At 39.8% G+C, this 26,321-nt stretch overlaps 1 protein-coding gene across 1 annotated transcript in view; it reads left to right on the top strand.

Moving 5' to 3' along the window:
* The first annotated feature begins 7,996 nt into the window (after window positions 1-7,996).
* Window positions 7,997-26,321, top strand: part of LOC114641912 (serine/threonine-protein kinase pim-1-like) — a 33,166-nt gene continuing 14,841 nt past the window's right edge. The window contains exons 1-3 of the mRNA XM_028790938.1: window positions 7,997-8,050; window positions 18,059-18,182; window positions 23,614-23,690. Coding sequence (XP_028646771.1) covers window positions 7,997-8,050; window positions 18,059-18,182; window positions 23,614-23,690 — 255 coding nt within the window. The remainder of the gene's footprint in view (window positions 8,051-18,058; window positions 18,183-23,613; window positions 23,691-26,321) is intronic.

The raw sequence follows: 26,321 nt of genomic DNA, 5'->3' as shown, positions 1-26,321 counted from the left end.
CCTGGGTGGTACTGAAGAGTCGCATAGTTTGGGGGAGGAACGATCTCCTCAGGCTGTCAGTGGAGCAGGACAGTGACAGCAGTCTGTCGCTGAAGCTGCTCCTCTGTCTGGAGATGATCCTGTTCAGTGGATGCAGTGGATTTTCCATGATTAATAGGAGCCTGCTCAGTGTCCGTCACTCTGCCACAGATGTCAAGCTGTCCAGCTCCATGCCTACAATAGAGCCTGCCTTCCTCACCAGTTTGTCCAGGCGTGAGGTGTCCCTCTTCTTTATGCTGCCTCCCCAGCACACCACTGCATAGAAGAGGGTGCTCGCCACAACCGTCTGATAGAACATCTGTAGCATCTTATTGCAGATGTTGAAGGACGCCAGCCTTCTAAGGAAGTATAGTCGGCTCTGTCCTTTCTTACACAGAGCATCAGTATTGGCAGTCCAGTCCAATTTATCATCCAGCTGCACTCCCAGGTATTTATAGGTTTGCACCCTCTGCACACAGTCACCTCTGATGATCACAGGGTCCATGAGTGGCCTGGTCCTCCTAAAATCCACCACCAGCTCCTTGGTTTTGCTGGTGTTCAGGTGTACTGTAGGTGGTTTGAGTCGCACCATTTAACAAAGTCCTTGATTAGGTCCCTATACTCCTCCTCCTGCCCACTGCTGATGCAGCCCACAATAGCAGTGTCGTCAGCGAACTTTTGCACGTGGCAGGACTCCTAGTTGTATTGGAAGTCCGATGTATATGGGCTGAACAGGACCGGCCTGTGCTGACCTCAATGTGGGTATTCTCACAATTTATGTATGAGAATCAATATATAGTATGTCTGTGTATGTATATGTGTATATATTTGTATATATTATAACCAGCAGAGACGCCACCAAGCCCAAACCCCAGACATCAACAAACTCAACAAAGTTCCGGGTTCAAATAAAGAATTTGTTTATTCAGAGTAGTACCTTCACAAGTGCGCAAAATCAAAATATTGCATTCAGAGATAATGTATAGGTGTTTGCTTTTATTCCACACCTCCAGTTAACTGTTGCCCTCTGCTTCATAATTCTGACTTGCCCAGATGAGGTTGAGCGTGTTCTTTTTTAACCACCCCACCTCCCCTGCCCCCAGGCACCTAACAGGGCTACCCAATCTAACTATGACTCCCATTTAGCCCTGCAGGTGTGCACCTAGGAGATCCACCTAAGGGATACTGCCATCTAGCATAGTGGAGACGGAATTGTTCTGTATATACAATCTCCCCTTGTTCCTCCATGATGGCCTCCCAACCAAGAAAGGCACCAGCAGCTAACCCAGCTGGGAGGCCCGTCCATCCACATCCTTTCATCACAGTCTCCTATTCGGGTAAAGGACCACCCTCACTTCTGGTTGAAATGCCAGTCCACGCACCCTGGCATGTACAATATATAAGATAAGTGCTGCATAAATACTGTTAAATGCTTGTGTAGCAATATTTAAAATGTTAGTAGTGTTTAAGTTGAGCAATCATTTTCTAATCCTGTAACATCAAAGGTTCAATTGATATGGCAAAATAAATGTTATCATTTGTCACATATCTGAAAGCTTCCAGTCTGAGGAGAAACAAATTTTTTTAATGAGAATTTAAATATTTATCTTAATGTTTTGTATATCACCTTTCCCATTTGTTATCTATTTAGGACCTTTGAAATCTAAATACAGCCTGTCACTTCCAAAATTGTAATATTTTAAATATCTAAAATATTTGAATCCAAATTTGCTTAGATTATTGTAATCTGAAATTAAAATTAACCCTGTAATGTTGCACCATCTGGTGGTTTTCAGGCTGCAGTGCTATGTGTAAATTAGTACATTTGAGTATTGGATATTTTATATATACAGCAACTGCTTGCATTACAATATTTAAATTATTTAAAGTCTTTAATAGGAGGCCCTATTGGGTTTTCATCCCAGGTCCTCCCTAAGTGGAGTTTGCATATTCGCCCCATGTCTTGGGTGGACTTCATCCAGGTTCCTGCGGTTTCCTCCCAAAGTCCAAAGATTTACAGGTTAAGTGTATTGGCGATGTTAAATTGGCCAGTGTGTATTTATAATATGCATAAATATAAATTAATGTTAATTAATTAATGTTGTTAATTTGTAATTCTGTAATATAAAATTTTTTTTATAATTTAACTTATCATTTGACATCATGGTGTTGAGCAAGTGAGTCCTCTGAGAGTTTGTGATTAAGAAAAAGCCCAAGAGATGAAAGTATCCTGATGGATAAAGCAAAATCTGGGCAAGACAAAAGGATCAAAACTCAGGCTGGAGATCAGAGGAGAAGTGGCTAAACCAAAACACAAAATGAGTACCAAAGTCCAGGGTGCACAGCAAAGTGCCTAAAATGGACGTGTTCTTCAAAGCAGCTTTTAGCTTTCTTGGATTCTAGAAAGAGAATCATATTTTAAGGTTGTTTGATCCAAGGAGGGAATGTTTAGGGCATGCATACCACCATCTTATATAGGGGTCATACAATAATGTGATTAATCACGATGACACATGATCATATTGATTGAGAACATAGCTACTATATACAGTATGGCAGCAACCATCAGAAGCCAACACAGAACAGTGACACACAGCAATGACCACTCCACAATGATGATGCTGTGATCACTGTCAGAACACAAAAAAATATAAACTATGAGAAACATAAATCAAAACAGTCTTGAAATCAAACTACTAGGGTCCCTATAAATTCCCCCCAACAGCTGGAATTACAACATATGGGTGGCATAGTTCTCACAAACCCAGATTTCTGGGTTTTCCTAGAAATAGCCTGTGTGGAGTTATGTACATTCTCCTAATGTCTGTATGTTTTGTTACAAGTACAAAGTTGTGAATGTTAGTTGTTAAAGGAGCCCAAAGTGAGTGTGGTTGCAAGGGTGTGTTCTGTGTGATGGGCTGGCGCCCTGTATGCTGGGCCAGGCTAGGGACTAACTCTTTGACTGAGAATGTGTGTTTAAAATGGACAGATAGATAGATCTTCTGCCATCTTGTCAATGCCAGCACATACCCAGGTGCCTTGAAGCTTTGTGAGGGGTAACATACAGTAGCATAAAGGCAGCCATTTTATATGTATTCTAATATCCTCCCCTTTGTCAAAACCCACCTGCTGCCTATAATTCACTGGTAGAAAAGTAAATCTTATGCCTTAAAATTGTAAATAAAAAGATCTGTTAGGTATGTATTTTCAGTTTCTCTCTTTTTTGTTCAGTACACAATGGCACTAAGTGATGCTTTGAGTTGCAATCCTACCAAGAAGAATCTTTCAAATACCCAATTTTATTTTATAACACCTTTTACACCGACAATAATTTCCAGGCATTTTACAAGTACAAAACTATACAAAGCCTGAATATTGGCATGGGAAGTAGAGAAGAGCAGGCCATGTTCTCTCAGCATGTTAGAGGGTAGGTGACCCAGTAGGTGCCAGGTGTGAGGAGAAAGGGTCAGGCCAGAGAGGACAGGTAAGTGGATGCAGGTGACGGGTCTTGGATGCTACTTGGGGAAGTTGAGCAAGGCAGTCTGTTCTAATATAAGTTTTGGAAGGACCGCCAGGAAACCAGAACTCCTATTCATCTTTTGCAGTGGAACATTGTGTTGTACTTTGTTGTGAATTAAAACCTGTGATGGTTTATAGGAGGTCAATTTTTGCAATAGCAGCAGAAGGCTAATGGGTACAGGATCACCAGGGTCCACAAGAAGAAGTTTCAGATGTGTCTCTGGAGCAAAGATAAGGCCTCAGAAGTGATTTCATGTCTTGGCTGCAGGTGACCACAGGAGTGTTCATAATACATCTCATGGTTAGAGCACTGTTGAGTCTACAGTGATAAGATGGAGATGAGGTGAGGCAAAGGGTCTACTGGTAATAGGAAGAGACGCTTGTACTGAGAAATGAGGGGATCAATACTATATAAGACCGGGGTGACAAACACAGATCCTGTGCGATGTGCGCCTCTGGACCTGATACAGAACTGGGCCAACACGTTTAGTAATAATCTGAGGTCCACACTATGGTGCCTGTATCTTTGGACTGTGACCCATCTTCTTGGTACTTTCCCTCACATATACTAAATCGTGAATTTTATAAGTCATATGTCTTCTTCTGTCGTACTTCTGTCTGCCAATACCCACATTGCATGTACAGCAATGGCCAAAAGTTTTGAGAGTGACACAAATATTAATTTTCACAAAGTTTGCTGCCTCAGTTTTTATGATGGCAATTTGCATATACTCCAGAGTGATCAGATGAATTGCAATTAATTGCAAAGTCCCTATTTGCCATGAAAATGAATTTAATCCCGAAAAAAATATTTCCACTGCTGTTGTGAAGAAGGCTTCAGGGAGCCCAAGAAAGACCAGCAAGCACCAGAACCATCTCCTAAAGTTGATTCAGCTGCGGGATCGGGCCTCACCAGTGCAGCGCTTGCTCAGGAATGGCAGCAGGCAGGTGTGAGTGCATCTGCACGCACAGTGAAGTAAAGACTTTTGGAGGATGGCCTGGTGTCAAGAAGGGCAGCAAAGAAGCCACTTCTCTCCATGAAAAACATAAGGGACAGACTGATATTCTGCAAAAGGTATAGGGATTGAACTGCTGAGGACTGGGGTAAAGTCATTTTCTCTGATTAATCCCCTTTCTAATTGTTTGGGGCATCCAGAAAAAAGATTGTCTGGAGAAGAAAAAGTGAGTGCTACCATCAGTCCTGTGTCATGTAAGTAATCCATCCTGAGACCATAAGGCAAAAATGATAACTAAGTGACTTGGGGAACAAAACATCGATATGTTGGGCCCATGGTCAGGAAACTCCCCAGACCTCAATCCCATTTTAGAACTTGTGTTCAATCCTCAAGAGGCAGGTGGACAAACAAAACCCCACAAATTCTGACAAACTCCAAGCATTGATTATGCAAAAATGGGCTACCATGAGTCAGGATTTGGCCCAGAAGTTGATTGACAGCATGCCAGGGTGAATTTCAGAGGTCTTGAAAAAGAAGGGCCAACACTGCAAATATTGACTCTTACATAAACTTAATGTAATTGTCAATAAATGCCTTTGAAACTTATGAAATGCTTGTAATTATACTTCAGTAGACCAAAGAAACATCTGACAAAAAGATCTAAAAACACTGAAGCAGCAAACTTTATGAAAACCTATATTTGTGTCATTCTCAAAACTTTTGGTCACGAGTGTAGAGGGTGGAGAACAACGGTGGCTCCTTGCAGTGTGGCTATGCATTCCTCTATGTTTTGTAGTGGGTAGGCGTCCGTTAAAGTCAGTTCATTCAACTTGCGATAGTCAATACACCAGCTGACTCAACCATGCTTTTTTCCAAATGAGAACAACTGGTGATGCCCATACAGACTTGGAGAGGATGACAACTCCTGCATCCAGCATTTCCTGTAGGTGTAGCTGCTCTTTTTCCTGGAATCTTAAGATAGTGTGTCTTGTGGACTGGTGTAAAGGTCAATGCAGTGTATCATGATAGAGAAGTGTCCCTGCTTATTGTCACTAGCTGAAAAGATAAACTTGTAATCTAAAAGTAAGGTGATCAGCTATTCTTGTTAGTCTAGTATGATACTTTCACCAGAGGCAATGTACAGGCTTTGAAAGTATGAAGGTAGTTCCAAAGCAGTTGGTGACTGGATTCTCTGGTGTGTGTTCTCTGAAAGATGTTGAGGGGCCTGTTCATTCAGTTCTGAATTGGTTAGTTTTGCAAGTAGGAGTGGTTCAGTCTCTACGAGGACTCCCAGACATGTGACCTGTGGAAGTTTTGCCTCCCAAACAGGTATACGGTATCCATCTGGACCAGCACACTAACTGTAGATATGCCATCTACTAAATTTATTGGCTCCAGTACTGCTGTTAGACCCAGCCTTGGATTTAAAAACAGTCACCAATACATCAGGTTCACTACATGGCAGGATTGTCGATGTATACTCTAGATATACACAGGATGCAGCATACTTTCCCTCCCACTATATGAGTGGGCACTGATTCACCTCCAATAAAGAACTTACCTCCTGCATGATTGTTCATGTTCACAGCTAACATGAAATCTAATCCTAGAATAAGCTGCCCTTGGATAGGAGCAACATAGACCTCCCATCTCCACGGCTTGCTGTGGATTTTTGAATTCAGTATCTTCCTTTTTATATATTCCTTTCCCGACTCTGCATTACACAGCACACAGCAGTTCTCCAAATCTAAATTTCTGATGTAGTTCTAATGAAATTATGGTGACCTCAGCTCCAGTATCTACAACAGCTTGAATAGGCAAGTTGTTTATGGTGACTGAAATATGTAGGCTGGGTCCTGGTGCTGCCATCCTTCTGACACTAGCAATAGATGAATTGGTCAGCCTCTTGACACTTCCATCATGGCTCATGAATCATTTGGAATGGAGCTTACATGTATCTTGGATTTTCTGCACTCTTGTCTGAAATGGCCTTCTTCACCATAGCACTAGCTTTGCCAGCTTTAGATGGGCTTGGCGTACTAAGCCAGGTTGTTCTGTTGGGGCTTGTGATGTAGCAGGTCTACAGCTCAAGTCAAAAAGGCCACTTTTTAAATAAATAGTCTCTGCACTCGCGGCTTAGTGAGGGGGCGTGGTAGTCTGGCGGGAGCAGGTGGTCCTCGCTTAAGTGCACAGGTGAGGAGTCGTCCACATCTGTAACTGATGCCGGGAGCTGCTAATTGCCACACCTGATCCACGTCCCCGTGATAAATAATAGAAGCACGAGTCGGCTATGAGGGGGAGAAGAGAAAAAAGAAACAGGAGAATGAACGGAGGTTATAGGAGAAGAAGAAGGCATGAAGCAGGGAGGAGAAAGCTGGTGTGTGAGCAAGCGAATTTGCTCTCTGTTGAGAGAGGAAGGCAGCTGGACAGTGAGCCCAGGTGGGGTGTTTGGCCGGCACCCCAGGAGCAGTCGGTAGTGGTCGCTCCCGCTGGGCGTTAGTGAGGAGCGGGAGTGACCGGAAGGAGGATGGCTCGCTGCATAAGGCCGAGAAGGCAGCGGGAGTCGGGACTTGGGGTAGTGAAAGCCCAAGCGTGAGCGCCCTGGTCGCTCGGGAGCCCAAGTCATGGTCTGGTGAAACCCACCGGAGCCAGGTATCAGCAAGGCGAACAGACCAGCAGTAGAAGGCAGAAAGAAGGTCAGCTGCAGGTAGGGTGGCTCCCCTGGTGCATAGCCTGGACGGGAGAAGCAGGGGAGTCACCAGTAGAAAGGCACTGGGATCTATTTTTAAAAGGACGGCTTCCAGCCATTATTTTAACCTGGTAGTTTTTAAAGGATTTTTTCTATCGTATTTTAACCTCCACCCTTTCACCTGTTTTTCACCTCAACCAACCTTTGGGCTTCAGACAGAGTTGTTGGATCTTTATTCATGACTTCATAAGCTACACTATGGTTGTGAAATAACTTCAGGAAAATGTTAGCAGCTAATCGGTCCTCTCGGATGTATTCAGGGAGTGAACAGACATAACACATAGCTGGTCCTCTGAGTCTTTCATTTGGTCAATCCACTCATTTAGCACCAGTCCATGCATGCCTATGTGCTGCCCTCTCAAAAGGAACAAAAAATATCTCCCAATCTTCCTTCCCATCAAATGTGGCTAGCTCTGCATTAGTGAAGCATGAGGTTGCAGGGCGCTGTACATGATGGAGGTAGCACCTGTTTGGACCATCCTTACGAGTAGTGTTGTTATTATCTTCATAGGGCAGATGACTGGGTATGCCATGCTTCAGAACAGGTGACTGATCTGTACTGTCAAGCCAACTATTGGTTGTGGCAGATGGTGGTGCTATAACTCTCCTATCCAAGATACAGGGGCACACAATGGGTTCTGAAATAGGGTCCACGGCAGGACTGGAGATGTGTGAGTGCTGGCAAATAACTTTTAATTCTAAAGCAAACTGTTGCTTTTCTGTCATGACTGCAGGTCTGGGTGTGCTTTCAAACATGGACAGTGTTGGAGGGGCTGAAGGTCTGATCCAATTGCCTGGCAGACAGCAAGTTGGGTCTTAAATAAGATTTTCATTAAAGCAGGTGGCTGCTCAGCACTCACAGCTCCTTCTTCTGGTTTAAGATCAGCTTCTTCCATTATCTTTTATTTGGTTATTTATTAATCTTTAATGTTCATGTTGCCAACTGAAGAAGCAGTTCAAAGGTGCTCCCTATTTTTCCCCACAATACAGTCTCTGGAAGCTCTCAGTGCTGCCGACAGCAATCTTCCTAGCTCTCAACTCTTTATTTATTTATGTAAGTCCTTGTATCAATGTCCCTGCCTATGTGAATGCTCCGGTCCTCAATTTCGTTGCCACAGTAAGCACTTACTTCCTTGCAGCTGCTGTTTTATTTCTCATCTATACCTGTGAATCCATCCCGATGCTGACACCACTTGTCATGCTTTTCTGTGAGGTGTGGGTAAACACTGGTCGTCAATAAAGATGTCCATCAGGAATCCTTTAACTGCCCATAAGATAAATGGTTACACTGTTTTAGGAAAGATAGGCAAAACTGAAAATGTGTGTGGAGGGGTTGATATTTATGTGAAACTAAATTTAAACAGATGTCTTATTCAATTAGGTGCTTAGCCGCATCTTAATGAGGATGTCTGAATTCAGCTAGAAAGCATTAAGGACTGTGGCTGTTATTATTGGGTGGGGCGGGGGATTGGGTGTGGTTTATTAGGCTCCTCCCCTCCAAAGCAGACAGTAGTTTCATTCTGCATTTTTTTAAATTAAAAAGAAAGTTTAGAGGGGGATAATATAGTCATGGGGGATTTTAACCAAATATTTACCAGGCTAGCCCTGCAAGAAGGCGAGCACAAGAACAGGGGGTTTTAAATATAAACATCAATGAAAGTGGAAGCCTGTCTGGATTTAGTGTTTTCTAACAATTAGGATAAACTGCAGGGGGTAGACGTGATTGAACCATTAAAATCAAGTAACCATAATATAGTACATTTTATAGCATTTAGGCATATGCAAACAAAATTAAAACTCTAGTAGGGAAAATTATGAGTAGATGTGGCAAAATCTAAAATGGATAAACCAGGATACATTTTTAAGTGCAGAAACAATCAAGGTGCATTGGGGCATGTTTAAAACAAGTTCATCCCAAAATTTATAAGCATTAAGTAATTTAAGAAAACTGCAGTGGATAAATAAGGAGTTTTAAAAGAATCTGGAAAGGAAAATTCAACTGCACAAGGCATATAAGACAAAACATTTTAGCATTAATTATGACAGCATACTGTAAGAGCAATGGTTAAACAGATATTAGGAAAGCTAAAAGGCAGTTAGAGGTAATTGTGGAAAAGGAGAAAATTGACCCAGTAATTTAGTAGTAAAGGAACAGTTAAGAAGGTGAAGAACATTGGGAACGACAGGGTTAAACTACTTGTACATAATATAGACGGTGAAATAGCAAATGGTATGAATGTAGCCTTTTCTAAAGTTTACACATGCGGAAATGTCAATACTTTCAAGACAGTAACTGGGACTATGAAAGAAGCACATAGTGATTTGCACATTATAGGAGATGAAGATTAAAAAGGCTGACATCAAAAGTGTTTTGTCTTGGTAGAGTTTTATATTGCTCTACTTTCCTCTTTTGCATTATTAATTTCTAGTCTTTGTCAGAATGCCTCAAATCTCATAGACTTACCACTGTTTATAAGGTATTGTACTTTATAACTTCTCCCCACCTTCCCTTTTATATCTATAACCTCAGGCAATTACATAGAGTAAAAGACAAGCAGGAGTTAAGTTACACTTTAAATAATGTATTATTGATCATATTCATAAATAAGAACAATAAGCCAAGTACAAGTGAGCACTGGCAACCATACAAACTGATAAATGCTGATATGTAGTTTCAGGTGGCACACAGACGTGTTAGTTACTTAAAATGTCTCTAGTTAAGTCATCATTTTTGGTCAGCTTTCTTCAGAACAGGCCGCATGCCTGTCTCAATATGGCTGCCGAGCTGTGCTCTTCATTGTGTTGTCCTTTTCAGTTCATGGTGTGTGAGATGCTCCTTCATCATGATGGTGTTGAGGTAGCAACCATATTTATGCATTCTTTGTCCAAATTCGTACACCAATAGGGCATTGTGCTACAGAATGGCCTCTGATTCAACCAATCCCAAACAACCATACTTCAGACCAATGGAGGCACAAAATAACATTCACGTCTGCCCCCAAAACCATGTGTTGAGTGAAGCTTGCCAGCTAGGTAGTCTGACTTTCCTGTGGGGGTTGACAGTGAGAGTCCTGCAGAGAATCACTTGCCATACTGGTTTTAGGCACTTCCCCTGACCCTGTCATAAAATTATTCACTATCCTGACTCAGTTTAAAAGGTGGAAGGGGTAGTTAGCCATCAAACCATTGCTGTTCTTATCAATAATGTAACACTAATATTACATTGCTTTGTCTAAGTTACAAATAAAGACAAACAAAATATTTATCAACTTGTATACAAAATTTCAAACCACAACAAAAACATTTGCCAGAACTAGATAATATTTATAATCGAGTGCTTAAGGAGGTTATCAAATATTTCTTTACTGAAGTTTCAGGCATTTTGAATGACACAGTTTGTAGAATGATCAGAAGAAGGCAGAATCTATTGTTAGGAGTTATTTTTATACCTTGAACTTCCACAACTTGCCTACCATTGTCTATGATATTCCTTATTAACTACAACCTTGAAAGCCAGTCAAGGCATCACATGTTCAATATAAGTTTGAATCAAAAACACAGTGTCCAGGTTGTTTAAGAAATAATATAAATTTGAAAAATGAGATTTAAGACTGCAGCTTTTGCTTCTAAAGACAATAAGAACAATTTGGGGTATATTTGGCAATCATGGCATAAGCAAGAGAAAAAATAAAATATTGTAATAAAACAGTTAATCTGTTTTCTGTGTATTAGAATAAATTTGCACAATGGCACAATGTTTAGGGGTAGAACAGTTGAACAAAACTGTTAAAACTGCTGCGTCACTTTGACCGCTATCTGCATATTCTTCCTACTCACTTTTTTCTGACATGTGTAGGTCACATGCTCCTGTGAACCTGCACTGAATTTTATGAGTGAGTTTAAATGTGTGAGTGTGCCATGTGATGGACTGGCACCCGGTTATCTAGGGTTAGTTTCTGCATTGCACCCAATGATGCCTTGATAAGCTCCACTCGCTATGACCCTTTATAGTTATTATTTATACATATTTATTTGAAAATATTTAAGATGGGAGAAAGAATGCATAGAGGACATCAGAAAATGTAATAATTTTTCTTTCAACTTGACTAAGAATCTTGAATAAGATCTTGATTATGATCTAGAACCTAGACCCTAATTAATGATTTTGGAAAAAATTATCCACTTCAGGGCAAAATGTAATTTAAAGGACACATTTTGGATCCATTCAAATACTTGAAGGCTGCTAGGCAATGAAGATAATCTAGTTCTCTGGACATGAAGACTAGAGGCTTCAATTATAAGGCTTTCATACTCACAAAAAGAGGTTCGAAATGAGCATAAGCAACTCATACACAAGTCTTGTAATTTATAAAGTAAAACTTAACGGGTGAAGTTACGTATATTTATGGCAACTCTGACCTGTGCATAAACAACATTTCAGAGAAATGATAACACCCTTGAGTAAGCTGAGAAATGCTGCCGAACCAGCTAAATGTTGACTTGCATGCATAATAAATCACATCACCATGCTGTTATTATAATATCTGTTGACATGACAAACATATCTCTCTATTATAAAAGAAAATCTTGAGACAAGACAAGATTATTGCCAAGAGATTTTTTCAAGTCCCTCCCTCCTCTCAACCATTTCCGGTTAATGGCACACGCCCACGGTCCTCTCACCTCTCATTCGTGTGAATGCTTTTGTCAGACACAGTTCCTGCGCACTCAGCTCTTATAAATTTTTACGTTTTCCTTACATGAAAATTGTTGATTGGTTACATGGCAAATTGGTTAAATGCGTACCAATAGACTATGCTGAAACAGTTGGTGGTGATGGTGCAGAAGATGAAAACATCAACTTACAATATCACATAGAATATCTACAACCATTAACACCGTTCTGTCTTCTTCCTGTTGAAAGAAGGATGTATTGTAATGTTATTGTGTAATTTATGTATGAGTGATGGGCTATGCAATAGGACAAGATTAGTTGTGTTCAAAATTGGTCGAACAGTTCTGACATGTAAAATTTTAACAGGTGACAAAAATGGTAATGTAGTACATCTTCCGTGGATAACATTATACACCAAAGGAGATCCTGATATGTCATTTATATTAAAACATTTACAGTTTCCTGTTAGAATAGCTTTTGCTATGACAATTGACAAATCACAGGGACAAGCATTCGAAAAAGTCGATTTATTTATTAGAGAGAAAGAAACGATATTCACTCACGGGCAGTTATACGTTGCGTTGACACAGAATCAAAATGCGATATTGACAAAAAGTTAATTCCAAATATTGTTTTTACTGACATTTTACAGTAAGAGTGTAAGTTTAAAAAGCATTTGTGTGTTAATTCCAAAGCCAAAAAGAACGAAAATGTATAACGCAATGAATACCTCTAACAAAACATGAAACATAATTTTCTTTCAATTTATTATGTTTTACTATTTTTTACTATGGTTAATTACTCTCTGTAATGTAAAATTGTTAGTTCTATTATGCATATGTAACAATTCCCATGAAAATAACAATCTGTTTAAATTGTACATCTGCTTCCCCATACGTGAGCAGCAGAGCCGTGAAGTGGCTAGCATGTAGCGCCCACCCGGGGGTTGGTGAGCAAAGCGAGCAGGGGGCAGAGCCCCCTAGTTAAATCTTAAAGGTGATAAATATGATGTACAGACTCTGTTTAAAGTTCCCTTTTAAGTTGGACAATGCTGAATATTTGCACTGAAGAACCTTTTTGCTTTGTTGTCAGTTTATATCGGCTCATTGTTGTCACTCTCAGGGGAATGACCAACAGGTCAGGAATATTTCAGCCACTACATCATCCCTGCTGTGCTGGAAGTTATTAACCAATGGGTGAGACACTACATCCAGTTTTTTTATGGTGTGGATCCACTTACATAAAACAGCATTTTTGCCAACATAAAAAGGCAATTTAGTTCCCCTAATATAATCGAAGCAATTTACTGCACTCATACTGCAATAAGGACACCTAGCGAGAATGAAGCTACTTTTGTTAACCATGAGCAGCGACATTTCATTAGTGCACAAATCATCTGTGATGCCCAGATGTAGCTGCCAAACAACATGTCTCAGTGGCCTGAATCAAAATGTGATTAATTTATTTTGAGGTCAAGTAATCTTTGTCAGACATGAGGGTACTGCACATGGTGGCTGGCTTATTGATTGAGTAACTGGCTGAACCCTCTGTTTTTCATATGCTCTATAGTATTCATTGTAATAGAAATTATGTCATTACATGTACAGTGGAACCTCGGTTCACGAACGTCTCGGTACACATACAAATCGGTTTACGACCAAAAAGTTTGCCAAACTTTTGCCTCGGTTCACGACCACACACTCAGTATACGAACAAGCCAGTTTCCCTTTTGGTTTGTACATGTTCAGTCTCTCCCTGTGCATTTCCTGTGCAGGGAGCAAGAGAGAGAGAGCGAGAGAGCGTGACACACACACGCACACACACACACAGGCAGCGAGAGAGAGACGCGCACACACACAGGCAGCGAGAGAGAGAGGGGGCTGGACGCATAAGGTAGGAAGGCAGTTAAAGAATGCACTGGGCTTGATTTTGTTTTCACTTCTGTTTACAGCGATCGGTTGGTATCGTGCATTGTTGCAATGTTACTTTTCTTGGTGGTTTATTAAATTACGGATTTTTTCAAATGTTCATTTTTTCCCTGTGCTTAAAACTCATAAAAAAAAAGTGTTTTTAGCCAGCGCTTGGTAGCGCTATAGTGCGAACTATTGCAGTGTTAGTTTTCTCTGTTGTTCAAGGTTTTCTCAGTGTTATTCAATGTTTTTACATTTAGTTTACCATTACGCTGTGCATTCTATGGTTTAATTAACTATATTTGTGCTTAAAAACTTAAAAAAATATATATTTACATACAGTTCGTATGGTCTGGAACGGATTCATTGTATTTACATACAATCCTATGGGGGAAATTGCTTTGGTTCATGACCAAATCGGTTTACGACCAGAGTTTTGGAACAAATTATGGTGGTGAACCGAGGTTCCACTGTACAAGGTAATAGCAACTACCCACTCAGATGCTGGTGCGTTATGCCTTTACTGATCCCAAGAATACAGAGGAGAGATGCTGAGAATCATCTTAAACTCTCAGTTGCCGATTACAGCCAGATACTCTTGAATGCAGGTGGCAGGGTTTCAGCATGTCAGGAGAGAGGCTGCTCTACCAGCCAATGAAGTTCTGCAGCATCGTGATTGCATATGTTTGAGGTTGATTAGCATACTTCATATATGTAATTTTTTAAGGGCAGCATTTCAGGCACATTCATATATGCACATTTACAAGATGATTGTGACTTATAAAGGGTAAATTGTTTAAAAATGTGCGTATGCCAGATTTAATAAATCTGATATTTTTGGTGTTGTGCATATTTTCATGCTCAAACCCACTAAATGTTTGATAAATGAAGTCCCAGGGGAGCATAACTGTACATCAAGTGAAAGGGAGCACCACAAAGTTGAATACATGTTCAATATATGCCAGCATGTAAGGTTATTACAATTTGATTAAGTAGAAGAAACAAGTGCCGTGAGAAATGAGAGGATTCTGAAGATGACAAAAATGTAGGTGATCTCCAAGTATTTTGTATTTCTGTGTAAGAACTGGGAGGTTAAGAGGTAGAGATAGATGTAATTACTTTATAATCTGTGAATTTATGTTCCACAGCTCAAAAAAAGTATGCACAGTTTTTGTATCTCCACCTTTCTTCTGCCACCAGATGAGCCTTGCCACCTTATAGGACAGGAATCACAGCCATGCCACCCCTGTGCTGATATGAATGGTATATCCCAGAGATATTTATTCAACTGTAACAGTTTTCTGGATGCAGAATGCATCAGAGTGAGCATGTCGTCGAAGTGATCAAATGGCAGGACAAGCGGTGAGCCCCAAACTTTGCTGCCAGTGGAGCTCTTTTCTTTTGTCACAATAACTGATGTCACTCAGTGCAGCAACACTTACATCCCACATAGGCTTGACTCCCAAAAAATCATCTCTGGGTCAAAATCACAGCCATGATCAATCTCTGCAGATTTACATTAAACAAAAAGTATGATAACAAGCTCTTATTGCAGGAATCTGATTTTTCAGTGTTTTTGAAGAAGTAAATTAAGGCTTTTATATTTTAAAATATTTTCACTTGTGAAGAAAACGTTCAGTTCTCCCTTACCTGTAAGTGCTATAATGATGCACTTTTAACTGACAAATAAGTTTATTCTAATTTCTAAAATTGTCTTTTTTTCAAAGTAACATCATCAATAAGTACCAGCCTGCCCTCCATAATGTTTCAATAATGATTTTACAGTCACAGAAAGATAACATTTCAGTCCAGTTCAAAAGATGAACCTTAATAGTACTGAGTATAGAAACAATTTGGTAATGAAACTAACACATTCATGTTGAATGTTTTTGTAATACAGTCAGTCAGTCAGTCATTCTCCAACCTGCTATATCCTAACACAGGGTCACGGGGATCTGCTGGAGCCAATCCCAGCCAGCACAGGGCACAAGGCAGGAACATATCCCAGGCAGGGCGCCAGCCCGCCGCAGAGCACACACACCCACACACCAAACACACACTAGTGACAATTTAGGATCGCCAATGCACCTAACCTGCATGTCTTTGGACTGTGGGAGGAAACCGGAGCACCCGGAGGAACCCCATGCAGAAACGAGGAGCAAATCCGGGTCTCCTTACTGCGAGGCAGCAGCGCTACCACTGTGCCACCGTGTTTAGTAATACAAAACTATATTTTATAGTATTAATGATGATCATAGTATTCACACATTTTACAAGAGTGAAGAGAACTAAAGTCTAATCTTATTGGTAATTTATTATGAAATGTTTACAGAAACATTCACTGTAAAAGACACTATATAGTGTAAGCAGTGCTTTTGTAAAATATCCTTGTTCTGGGTTGGTTTCTACATCATAACTGATGCTGTCAGGATAGAGACTGAACACCCACAACTCTGTATTGGATTAGGTATGTTTGAGTATTCTGCTATGTTTCATCTGATGTAATGGTAAAGTGGTTAGCACTGATGCCTCCCAGCCCAAAAGTTATGAGTTGGAATATCAGACTGGTGCATTCCTGTGTCTCGTAGCTTTCTGCTGGGCATTCTGATTTCTTTCCTCATCCCAAAAACATTCTTGTCAGGTTAACTGAGAGCTCTCTAAACTGGTCTAGAATGAGGAATTGCAGATTATTTGTATAGCCAGCACAGTGTTGGCTCCTGCCTTGCACCCAATATGTCAAAAGTGAATTACTTTTGACTAGCTAGGATTGATAATGAATGGATGGGTGAAAGAATGAAAAATACATATTTGATTCATCACTATAAGCTTGTTTCTAGACACATTTGGTAAAACTATGTCCCTGACAATCAAATTATTACCAGCAATATCTAGTGTGGTAAGCTGAATCTACAAACATGCAATATCTTAACGGTTTTTGTCAGTATTAGGAATTTGGCATTCTCTTGCTTGAAACTTTAATGTATTTACATTTACTTTGTAAAAGCTTGAAACTAGCAGGACAGCTCGTGAAGGGTTAACCCACAGACAAATCAGAGAGAAGGGAACGTTGAGGGAGAAAAAACTGACAGGCACCTGAGACCCCTTTGCAAATTGCCTGCACCATGTTTACCAAATAGAAGCTGACTAACGGGTTGGTTCTGGGGTCTCTGTGTCTCAGGTGGGTGTATCAAAATTATAAAATCCAGTCAGAAAATAAAGATGTGGTGACTTCAGTACAAGCTAACAGAGCTAGTGGTTTCTCTACCTGCATTTAGCCCACCACAAATATCAAGAGTGAACACTGTAAATGTTTTCAGGACATACTATAGTAATTTCTTAATAGCACACCTTGGTGACAGGCTAATCATTAAGAGTGGCAAAGAGGGAAAGTTGCATTCTAATTTCAAAGGCTATTTCTTACATTAATTCTTCAGGGATAGGGCGTCATATGTTCAGCAAGACGAACATCATTAGGCAGCCTAATCCTATACTCTTGCTTGAATCCGGCTAAATCCGAATACTTCAGTACTTCAGCCTTCAAAAACAGACTATAGAGCGAAGTGCAGTTCAGCTCAGTTTAGCTTTTTTCTCATCTCCTCTGATATGTCTCCTGTATTTGAGTCTTATTTTTACCAATACAACTCCTTTTCCTCTATGCTGTCTAATATCGATATCCAGAATGCATCTAGTACATTTTCTGATCCTGAAATGTCCATTGATTTGTAGTGTTCATTGAATAACGATTGAGTGAACTTCAGTTTGACTGCCCTGCTGTTTTTGCTGTTTAGTGGGCTCCACTTTAGTTTCATATCATAATCTACACACTTCCTCTCTGCAGTTTGCATGCTCTTCTAGGATCTGCCTGGATGTTTCTCTAGGAACACTGTATGTCCCAAACATGTGCATGCTAATTGGATTGATGACTCTAAACTGATCCAGTTTCAGTAATGTGGGTGTACTCATGTATATATGTAAGTTCTGTGATGGATTACCACCTCGCCCAGCACTAATTTATTGTTGGTTTCTCCTCTCTGGTTCCAGTATATGTTCAGTCCTCCTTGAACCTGAAACCAGATTAGGAAGATTCAGAAAATGGATGGATGGATTTTGAATAATAGTAATAGTATTATAGTAGTAGTATCTATAGTATTTAGCTGCCTATCCTGTTTTTGTACCTCATTGTGAAGGAACTGAAAGTGAAAGTGATGTGATTTGGTTGTGCCCTTTTCAGACTGGAGTGCAGGAGGGGCACCACGAGGAGCCCAGGCCCCCTGGAGAGCTGAACCAAGCACAAGGGGCTCCTCATCCTGCAACAGAAATGCAGCCCAGTGACTGCCAGAAGGACTGTGCACAAGGTGAGCTATCAGATTATTAAAATAAAACAGCAGTGAGTAGGACTGGCTTTCTGGCATTTTATTCTGTTTTCCTAGAGAGGTGGTATTTTTAAGTGCTAGTCCTTCACAAGTAATTGGCAAGTCTGTACAGAATGTCCTTGCAGGGACTTGTCAGTAGCTTGATCTTGGCTCCCTGCTTGTCTACTACCCAAGGCAAGTAGCTAAATATCAGTGGTCTGTAGTAGTTATCTGTATGAGTCGCACCTAGAAAATAAAACATTGTATTTCACAGTAAGCTGTAAATAAATCAGCAGAAGTAACTAAATCATCAAAATCAGATGCTGTTGCAAATGACAGATCATTGAAAAATCTCATGGAAAATAAATAACTATTAAAATTCCATGGTAGGTGGCACGGTGGCGCAGTGGGTAGCGCTTCTGCCCGCAGTTGGGAGATCTGGGGACCTGGGTTCGCTTCCCGGGTCCTCCCTGCGTGGAGTTTGCATGTTCTCCCTGTGTCTGCGTGGGTTTCCTCCCACAGTCCAAAGACATGCAGGTTAGGTGGATTGGCGATTCTAAATTGGCCCTAGTGTGTGCTTGGTGTGTGGGTGTGTTTGTGTGTGTCCTGCGGTGGGTTGGCACCCTGCCCGGGATTGGTTCCTGCCTTGTGCTCTGTGTTGGCTGGGATTGGCTCCAGTAGACCCCCGTGACCCTGTGTTCGGATTCAGCGGGTTGGAAAATGGATGGATGGATTCCATGGTCATGTGCAATTAAAAGCAAAACAAATAAAGAACAACAAGCTTGTTTACAGCATAAAAACACATCTCATATAAGACAATGAGACCTGGTGCCCACTTTAAAGGTCGGATATCTACTGAAGAATCTTGTAATCTACTCCATTAAAATATGAGTATCGTCCATCCATCTATCCATTTTCCAACCCGCTGAATCCGAACACAGGGTCACGGGGGTCTGCTGGAGCCAATCCCAGCCAACACAGGGCACAAGGCAGGAACCAATCCCGGGCAGGGTGCCAACCCACCGCAGGACACACACAAACACACCCACACACTAGGGCCAATGTAGAATCGCCAATCCACCTAACCAGCATGTCTTTGGACTGTGGGAGGAAACCGGAGCGCCCGGAGGAAACCCACGCAGACACGGGGAGAACATGCAAACTCCACGCAGGGAGGACCCGGGAAGCGAACCCAAGTCCCCAGGTTTCCTTACTGCTAGGCAAGAAGCGCTACCCACTGCGCCACCGTGCCGCCCTATGAGTATCGTTTAATGTACAAAACCATCATTGTTGTTATCTCTCACATACATGTGCAAGCCTGTGCTCATAATTAAGTGCAGTAATATAGGATAATCTTTGAAACAGCATGGCGTCAGACTTGAATGTGCCAATCAGAAAAACAAACCGAGGTGCCATGTGTCTTGGTCAGCTTCATATTTTGGCTTAATTGTGTCAAGTGTTGTGCTCTTTTGTATCCAACATGATGTTGTCACCTTACATGTTCAGGTTTTGCAAGTGTTGTCAATTTAATGGATGCTGTTTGCCATTTTGATAAGCGCATATGCTGTAAATAGTACTGCAAATTTCAAAAGTCTACGTCCTTACTGAAAGTTCAACTTCCGTTGATTAAAAGGCTGAAATCAAGACAGGATTGTAAGAGCCATTTTGTGAAATGTGTCCTCTCAAACCAGAGTATTCAAGAGAAAAAAAGGATCGTTATTAGGAGAAATAATGAAATAAAAACTTTTTTAATACTCACTACACCTGAAGTTTTGCCATTTTTTTAATTATATACAATTCTATATAAGGCCTGATCCTGTCTATGAATTTTTCAAGGATTCTTTTAGAGGAACACACACAAACATGTGAGCATCATGAGAATAAAAAAGAAATGTGTTTTAATATCAAATGACTTTGCATACTTGCTAACATGTCTGCAAAATAAAAGGTACGTCCTCTACAGCAGGGCTTCTCAAAGTCAGTCCTGGGAGCCCACCCAACCAGACTCATAATCAGTGACAGCACCTGATAACAGCGATCTCAATTATAGCTGGTATTTTTTTTTCTCTTCTCTTGTTCTATATGAAGAAAGCACTGCAGCATGACTTTTACATTCATAAGACATTTAGGAATATTACAAATTTTGCTAGAGATTTAAATGCTTAACTCCCTTTTGTTGATTTCATTGTATTTTGCCCTTTACTCTGTGCAGTTTGCTCCATTCATTGTATCTTAATAATGACAACGAGCTAAGTAGACAGCCAGGCAAACAACACCGAAGAATCAAAAGCTGCAATTACTTTAATGTTAGACCCACTAATTAGAAAATAATGAATTACTTAAACAATTAGAACACCAGGCAAAAAACAGAATGAAAATCAAGATGAGAATATTGTTAAAAAAGAATACAAATACATTATTCCCATATAACCACTTGGTACATTTTAATATATATACTAGGAGGCTTTGCCCCCTGCTCGCTTCGCTTTCCAAGCCCCGTGTTTGGTTTTCCGGATACACAGTTTTAAGATTTTTTTTTTCTTTGAATTGTTGCTATTTCATTAGTTTCACTTTTATTTCAGAACTTCTGTAAAAACAATATTTGGAATCTTTGGAGTCCCAATATGTTGAATCTTTTAAATGAGGTCCGTGAGACATGTGCTTAATGACTTTGTACCATAATTCAGGATAGGTTTCTCTGTTTGAAATTTCAGCACAGACAAAACGATCTACATCATCATCAGCTAATAATTTTTTTTTGCAAAGTAACCAATAAATGCATGTGAGGTAAAACACATTTTTGAAATTCTCTGACTTAAACTTCAAAGCCTTACAATATTTACATACTTCTGACATATCAGCTCTGTCCATATATTCAATCTCTATTCACCTTTTTGTTATTTCTCCGAGTAATAATTTCTCTTTTTGCGCGCTAATGCGATGTTTACTGTCTTGTTTTGACACTGTCATTTTTTTCTGCTTTCATATTCTGTATCTTGCTCTGCATGTGTTTTGTGCCTATGTTTTTTTTGAGTCTTTTGAATTCCAGTTTTCATTATCTCTAACCTGCTCTGCATGTGTTTGGCCCCCTTTGTTTTTTAACCTCTTTATGATGTTTTACTTTGTGTTCTACTCTGTCTTTTATTTCTGACCTCGCTTTGTCCTGCTTTGTTTTCAATGACATCTGGTCCGTGGTGATTATTTTCCCTTTATCAAGTAATAATTTCCGTTTGTTTGAGCTACTGCGATCTTTACTTTCTTTTTTTTATAGTATCTAATTTTCCTACTTTCATATTCTTTACCTTTCTCTGCATGTGTATTGCAGCAACATTATTTTTGAGCCTTTCGAATTCCACTGCTTTCATAACCTGCTCTGCATGTGTATAGCGCCAACGTTTGTGAACGTGTTTATGAAGTTCTACTTTGTCTTTTACTATGTCTTTTAATTCTGAGCCTGATTGGATGTGCTTTGTTTCAATTCTACTTGTTCTGGGCTGATAATTACTTTCCTTATTTTCTAAATTTGCACCTAGATTATTCTTTTTTGCTCTTTTTTCTCTCCAACCCTTTTGAGTCTCTTTTCTCCACGCTGCTTTCTTCTTCGCTTAGTCGTCGACGTTTCATTTATAACATATTGTCCTTATACGCTTTATATGTGCTGAGACCCTGGATCTGTGTGTGCTCAAATCCTTAAGTTTAGACTGAATGTTTTGCTGCCCGTGGTCTTATTTGATATTGGTTGCAAGAATCTCATGTTCTACATCATTGTGGCGTGAGACAGTCCTGGGTCAATCTCTTGGCACAAGTCTCATGTTTAAGGTTCCCGCGAGACACTCCATGGCCATTCTTTTTCATCTCACGGGTCTTTTAAGTGTCTTTCGTGATTTTATTGTGAAGATCACGTCTTGTCTCCCTTCTTTCTCTCCCAGGATTTTTTTTATAAGATTTATATATATATATATATATATATATATATATATATATATATATATATATATATACTGTACTTGGGGGCTTTCCGCCACTGCTCGCTTCTATTGCCCACCCCCTTCCTCCCTGGGGCATGCTACGTGCCAGCCACTTTGCATCTCTGCCACTTGCGTTGTGAAGGGGGGGGCTGAACGCACACTAAGGAGATGCGATCGCTCCTCAGAAATCCCCTCTTAAACGGTGATACCATGGAAACAAAAACATTTTTTTTCCTCCTCTTTGCTCGATCAGTTGTTGGCTTGCTTGCTGCTGTTGCCGTGCTGCTTGATCTGCATGTCGCACAGCGCTTCAAAAATTTAATAGCCTGTACAGCAGCTGTCCTTTTGTCTCACTGCCTTGTCTCGCGGGACGTTAAAGTGTCTCAGAGAAAATTACCAAACTTAGTTTTCTAATTTCTACATTTTTCCCAAAACACAGAATCTGGCAAAAAACAGTTCACTTAATTAGCTCAGAAGTCCAATTAAAAATAGAAGTGGGTTGGAACAAAAACCTGCAGCCACAGTGGGTCCCCAGGACTGACATTGAGAACCCCTGCTCTATAGAATGTGTACAATGACCATAAGGAATTTTCTAGTTTCAGCTAATTCCTTAAACTAACAGAAGAAAAAGAAACTTAACTTAAATTAGGAATGTGTTATTGAAAGTTTAATATCAGAAGTTTATCTTTAATAACCAAAACCAGACTTGCTCTGTTTTCATAGCTATCTCTACTGTATCACCCTTTTTATATATGCTACCACAGTATTTTACCCATAATTCCTGGGTACAGCACATGTGTGAACAAATCTAGCTCAAAAATCCCAGAAATGTTGTCCCAACAGCTTCCCCGCAGTAGTCACATCTTCATGTATGATGCTGATGCTCTCTGATTAATCAGAGAAGATTAATTTGAACCTTGTTTGTTTTTATTTTTCTTTTAAAAGGTAGGAGTTTGCCTCTTTTAAAGTCATGGGTACAATTGTTAATCTCAGTTATTATCAGACACAGTCATGTCACTGACTATTTCACAGGTGCATTTTAACAACAAAAGAAGTGGCACACTCCAGTTTTGTGAATTAATGGGGCAAGCAGAGTCCATGGCTCATTTCTTTTGGAAAGAGAGCTTAGCACAATATTGTCTAATACTTAAAATACAATTCCAGGAAATTGCTGGGCCACTCTGATAGTATGAATGAGTGAATCCCTGCCGATTCTTAGTTAAGGCATTGCATGTTTAAGAAGAAATCTCTTCTGATGGTTTCTAGTGTTTTAAATTTGTCACCCAGTCAGAGTTCAGTTTTCTTCCCATCCTTGCCATAATTTTCATAATATCTACTTCAGAGGGGCTCAGAGAGATGTTGTCTGGGACATGCTTTTAGTAACAATACAATAGCCCTTGTTAATGCACAACAAGCAGGATTTAGAAGGCCACTGGACCCTGAAGTGCTCTTTTACTTTCTCACAGGGCCAGCTGCAACCACAATGTCTCCTGAAGAAGGGCTTAGCAAAGACCAAAACGTTGCTGCTGGTCAGCGGGAGGAGGTAGGTGTGCTACCAGTGTGCCTCCATACAGTATGGCACTTTTGCAAAAAATGAACTACTACTAAGGAAATGTTAACCATTAGATTTTCAAATTAGAAAGAGTACAAAGTAGAAAAATCATTATATTCTATGCTATTAGCTTTTTAGCAAAGTAAAGTATGTATGTAAAAATAAGGCTGATAGTGAATTTAATGGCTTTTCCATGGTTGCAGTATCCCTTAACAATTCACTTGGTGCTTAGCAAATTTTGTCCTGCATATAGTTTCCTGACATGTGTTATTTGCTTCAAACAGCAGAAACAGAATTTAAATTATAGGATATTTATTCTGCTTAATCTATGTGGAAATAATGCCGAACAGGGTGAGCAGAACCCCCCTCACAGAACTCTAAATATGCACTCACTAGAGCCCTGAAGGGTCTGAGCAGAAGCACAATCAATGGATAAAATCTAGCTCAATATTCATCCAAGAAAACTAAACTACTATTTGTATCCATAAGCATGAAAAATGGGATGTGAATACTGTATACTGACATTTACCCTGCTCCATCTGCAGTGTGAAAAATCAATAAGGATAACCTTCGCACAGGAAGTGTGTCTGACAAAACCATTCACACGACTGAGGTTAGATGACCGTGGTCTTGTTTGAAAATAGTTATAAGTAGGGCATGCCTGGAAAGAATCTCATGTTAAAAGTCTCTGTCTCACGGGACCTCATACCATGCCATTTTTGGAATCTTTTAATTCTCGCTGGCAACAAGAATTAGATGTTCGACAAGTCTCCAACTTAAAGTATAAATCCGAACAATATATTCAATCTTTTTTTTGCTGTTCCGTTATTTCACAAAGTAATAATTTCCATTTGTTTGTGCTAATGCAATCTTTCCTATCCTTTTTTTGAGACCTTCGAATTTTCGTACTTCCATTATCTCTTACCTGCTCTGCAGGTGTACCGCGCCAACATTTTTGAATTCTTTACGACGTTCTACTTTGTCATCTACTCTTTGTCCTTTATTTCTGGCCCCAGGCGTGGACTCGTCTTGCAAGATTTTTTTTATAATAGAAAAGTTTATCCACAGAACATTATAGGGTCAAACAATTGTCTGTATACTTGACTAGTTTGAACAGATCTTTCAGCCCAACAAAGCTCACCATTTTTGCCAACTTAATTCTTCTAAAAAATGCCAAGTCTAATTTTGAAAGTCCCTAAAGTCCCACTGTCTACCACACTACTTGGTAGCTTATTCCATGTGTCTATGGTTCTTTTTACAAAGAAAAACTTCCAAATGTTTGTATAAAACTTACTCTTTAACAATATTGCAACTATATTCCCATGTTCTCGTTGAACACATTTTAAAGTAACAGGTTTGATTCACTGTACTAATTCCCTTCATAATTTTAAACACTTCAGTCACATCTTCCCTTAATCTTCTTTTGCTTAAACTGAAAGGGCTCTTTTAATCTTTCCTTATAATTCATCCTCTGTAGCCCTGGAATCAGTCTAGTCCCTCTTTTCTGGATTTTTTCTAGTGCTGCTGTGTCCTTTTTGTAGCCTGGAGACCAAAACCATACACAGTACACCAGATGAGGCCTCACCATTATAAAGCTTCAGCAAATCCTCCTTGGGCTTGTACACTGCATATCGTGTTATTGTGGTAGAAATTTAAAATCTTTTTAAGAAAGAAACATTCCCTAACAAGATAAATCAGTCATCAGGTAGGAGAAAAGCTGTTCATTGTATATTTTAATTTCTCCTTGGCAAAATGCCTTAGAGGGAGCATTCTTCAAAAGCAGTCTGTTACAGCATGGTCAAAATGATCAAACCTTTATAACTGAAGAAGACAAATCTATTTTATTGTCCAGCAACAACCTTGGCTATTGTTCTAGAAAGGAATTCAGTTACTTGTATTTCCCAATTCTTGCTAATAAAAAGAGGACTTTAGAAAAGAAAGGTCTGATCAGATCCATTCCACCTGAGACTAACTAAACACCTGTAACACATGCTTTAAGGAGATTGCCAAAATTCTTCAAGAACCTTTTATTTTTGGTTGCTTAAAAAGGTAATACACTATAATTTCTTCTGTTCTTAAATTGCTGAAAAATCAACTAATATTTATTCCCTTTAATATGCACACTGTGACATAACATTCTTAAAACCAGTTCATCCCATATGGAGATGCCAGGATCCAAACACTATTACAGCAGCATTGGGCATAAGGCAGATACCAAACTTTCATGTAGCACATGTCCATCTCAGGACCGACTTACACACATTTCCCAATGGAGTCAAACTAGAATTAACAATGAACCTAATGCAAGACCAGTTTTCCAATGTAAAACACATGCAAACAAAGACTGAGCACTGGATCCATGAGGCAGCAGTTCTAACAAATATATTGCTTTTATGTATTTAGTCATTAATAAATGAAAAGTCCTTTGATATTGAATGAATCCATTTTTGTAAGTTTGTTATCTATAATAATAAAAGGCAAAGCCCTCACTGACTGATTGACTCACTCACTCACTCACTGACTGACTCACTCATCACTAATTCTCCAACTTCCCGTGTAGGTGGAAGGCTGAAATTTGGCAGGCTCATTCCTTACAGCTTACTTACAAAAGTTAGGCAGGTT

This window comes from Erpetoichthys calabaricus, chromosome 13 (genome assembly GCF_900747795.2).
Source record: "Erpetoichthys calabaricus chromosome 13, fErpCal1.3, whole genome shotgun sequence".
In the NCBI taxonomy this organism is placed as follows: Eukaryota; Metazoa; Chordata; class Cladistia; order Polypteriformes; family Polypteridae; genus Erpetoichthys; species Erpetoichthys calabaricus.
The sequence above is the reverse complement of the archived record's forward strand: the minus strand, read 5'-3'. Positions and strand labels throughout refer to the sequence as shown.